This window comes from Salmo trutta, chromosome 39, assembly GCF_901001165.1.
Source record: "Salmo trutta chromosome 39, fSalTru1.1, whole genome shotgun sequence".
Lineage (NCBI taxonomy): Eukaryota > Metazoa > Chordata > Actinopteri > Salmoniformes > Salmonidae > Salmo > Salmo trutta.
Window position 1 is genome coordinate 12,794,691 of NC_042995.1, and position 2,910 is coordinate 12,797,600.

The 2,910-nt window shown below is 45.9% G+C and overlaps 1 protein-coding gene across 1 annotated transcript in view; it reads left to right on the forward strand.

The window, feature by feature from the left end:
* Positions 1 to 419: 419 nt before the first annotated feature.
* Positions 420 to 2,910, forward strand: part of LOC115179310 (heparan-sulfate 6-O-sulfotransferase 1-A-like) — a 30,715-nt gene continuing 28,224 nt past the window's right edge. Inside the window, exon 1 of the mRNA XM_029740708.1 lies at positions 420 to 1,226. Coding sequence (XP_029596568.1) covers positions 724 to 1,226 — 503 coding nt within the window. The 5' untranslated portion in view covers positions 420 to 723. The remainder of the gene's footprint in view (positions 1,227 to 2,910) is intronic.

Below are 2,910 nucleotides of genomic sequence, written 5' to 3' on the forward strand. Positions count from 1 at the left end.
TCTACTTCATTGACTACGAAGAAATTGCATTGTAATATGGTAATTACATAATTAGTTCCTATTTTATTTTGTTTTCTTTGGGTATTAAATAAAGCACCATAAAGCACCACCGTTCTTTAGACCCTAAAATAGATTTCATTTAATTGTATATAAACTACAAGTTAATAAACTATAGTAGAACTAGACTACTTGTAGAATTCAAAGCGGATCTTGTTCCTCAAAAATGTAATTCGTCCTGTTCTGTGTGTGTGTGTGTGTGTGTGTGTGTGTGTGTGTGTGTGTGTGTGTGTGTGTGTGTGTGTGTGTGTGTGTGTGTGTGTGCGCGTGTGAGAGAGAGAGAGAGAGAGAGACTGGGAATGTGTGTGTTGTGCTGAAAGAAGGTGGGTTATTTCGCTGAGGATCCTGGGTACATAGCTCAATAGTAATGCAGCGAAGAGGACTTTAAACACACATGCAACAACACAGGGACGAGAGCAAACGGAGAACACACATTGTTGCTCTGGATTTTACGGGTCTCTCTGTACACTGTAAATACGCTTAGTTTAGTTACATTGTATTCACATAATCGCTTCTGTAACCTACCCCATTGATATGACCGCGTCCTGTTCCGCTTGCTTGGGGAGAGAGAGTACAACAACAGGAATGAATTCTAGTTACGCTGTTCTGATCCCTTCGAGTCGGTTTACCGGGAAATGGTAACGTTTACCAAGCATTGGAAGGACCATGGTTGAGGCGAGCAGCAAATTTCTCCTAATTGTAGTCGGCTCCGTCTGTTTTATGCTGATTTTATATCAATACGTCGCGCCTGGGGTTATCAATTTCGGCTCACCACACGGATATTTCACCGAGGAGGACGATGGTGGGGACATTTTCCCTTCCCCAGACCCGCACTACGTCAAGAAATACTATTTCCCAGTCCGGGATTTGGAGCGAACGGTGGAATTTGAAATCAAAGGAGAAGACGTTATCGTGTTTTTACACATTCAGAAGACAGGAGGGACGACGTTCGGGAGACACCTGGTTCAGAATGTGAGGTTGGAGGTTCCGTGTGACTGTAGACCGGGTCAGAAGAAGTGTACCTGTTATCGACCCAACCGAAAAGAGACCTGGTTATTCTCCCGGTTCTCCACCGGTTGGAGTTGTGGCTTACACGCGGACTGGACCGAGCTAAAAAATTGTGTTCCAGGAGTTCTAGATAAAAAGGAGACCAAGATGAAAAATGAAAGGTGAGATAAAATAGACTGGTTGTATCAGGCGTGTTGGGCTGGATCAAAAGCGTGCACAGCCTGTGGGTCTCCCAACACCTGACAATTGTTGAAGATCATTAATAATCGGGTGGTATGAGCACGTCATTAGGGAGCATTCCTGGACGATTCTCTCACTCTGTGTGTGGATTTACTGTAGCAGCAGATCCATCGCAGTTTGTTTGACAGTGTTTTAATGACAGGCTGTCATATGAATTTGTGTTGCGCGGTAATGTTTTTTTTTTACCCTATCCGAAGGGATAGATTTATAGGGTAACCTAACTGTCAACTCGAATTAGCTATGAGAGAATCATGCTGTCAAACTAAGCAGTATTAAAACAGTAGGTCTTGATCCTTCAAAATTGTAGCATATCGAACAGTGATGCATCGTTTTAGTGGTTTGTAAAACGCTTGAAACATGTTGAGTATTGAATACTGTAAACCATAGAATCAACATTGGATCAGAAATGTTGCAACTGCAGTTAGGCCTGAATTGATGATTCTACTGAAAACGAAATAACGTTTATTTTGGAAAAGCAGAAATCTACATAGCTTACTCCTTTATCTTCAGGGATCGCTATGCAGGCAGACTGTTAGACAGATTGGCAGAGAAAACTACCGTCACTTTAATTCAGAGAAGATTTGGCTCCTGCCCTTCTCTCTGTTTCGTCTGTCTGTGTGGACTTTTGTTGCTGTAAGAGGACGCCTGCGGGGGTTGACTCCACTCTAATCCGGGTGATTACTTCCGCTGGTTACACACATGCACTGTACTGCTGGTATTCCTGGCACAAGGCTCTGTGATGGTCAGAGGTGATGATGCCTCTAGCTACTCCAGAGGCTGGAGGGAGGATGTTTATCTGCTCACATCTGTTTCTACACAGTTTACTTTGTGTGTGTGTCTTTGTGTCCTCATCAATAGTTTTCCCTCTCTCTCCCTCTTTCTTTCGCCATCTCTATCTCTTTCCCTCCATCTCCCTCTGTGATGGTGTCATTTCCTAATAAAACAGCAGGCATGCTTTCCGCTTGGTGGCTTTATAGCTGTTGGTCCTCTCTCGCTCTCTTTCCCCCTCTCCATCTCTCTCTCATCCCCCTATTTCTCTCTCTATTCATCAGAGCGTGATTTCTACATTAAGCTAAATGTATTTTTTCATGGAAGATTTACTGCAATTTCTAAAATGTCTGTTTTACCTAATGGGCAACTGTCTGTCCTAATGAATGGCTACAAATGGGAGGAGGGGAAAGAGGAGTGGAGAGGATGGGGGGGGGTGGAGGATGATGATGAGGGGAGGGAACGGGACAGAGGTGGATGAGAGGAGGGAACGGGGCAGAGGTGGATGAGAGGAGGGAACGGGACAGAGGAGGATGAGAGGAGGGAACGGGACAGAGGTGGATGAGATCGGAGGAGGGGAACGGGGACATGAGGTGCGATGAGAGGAGGGGAACGGGACAGAGGTGGATGAGAGGAGGGAACGGGACAGAGGAGGATGAGAGGAGGGAACGGGACAGAGGAGGATGAGAGGAGGGAACGGGACAGAGGAGGATGAGAGGAGGGAACGGGACAGAGGTGGATGAGAGGAGGGAACGGGACAGAGGAGGATGAGAGGAGGGAACGGGACAGAGGTGGATGAGAGGAGGGAACGGGACAGAGGAGGATGGATGAGAGGAG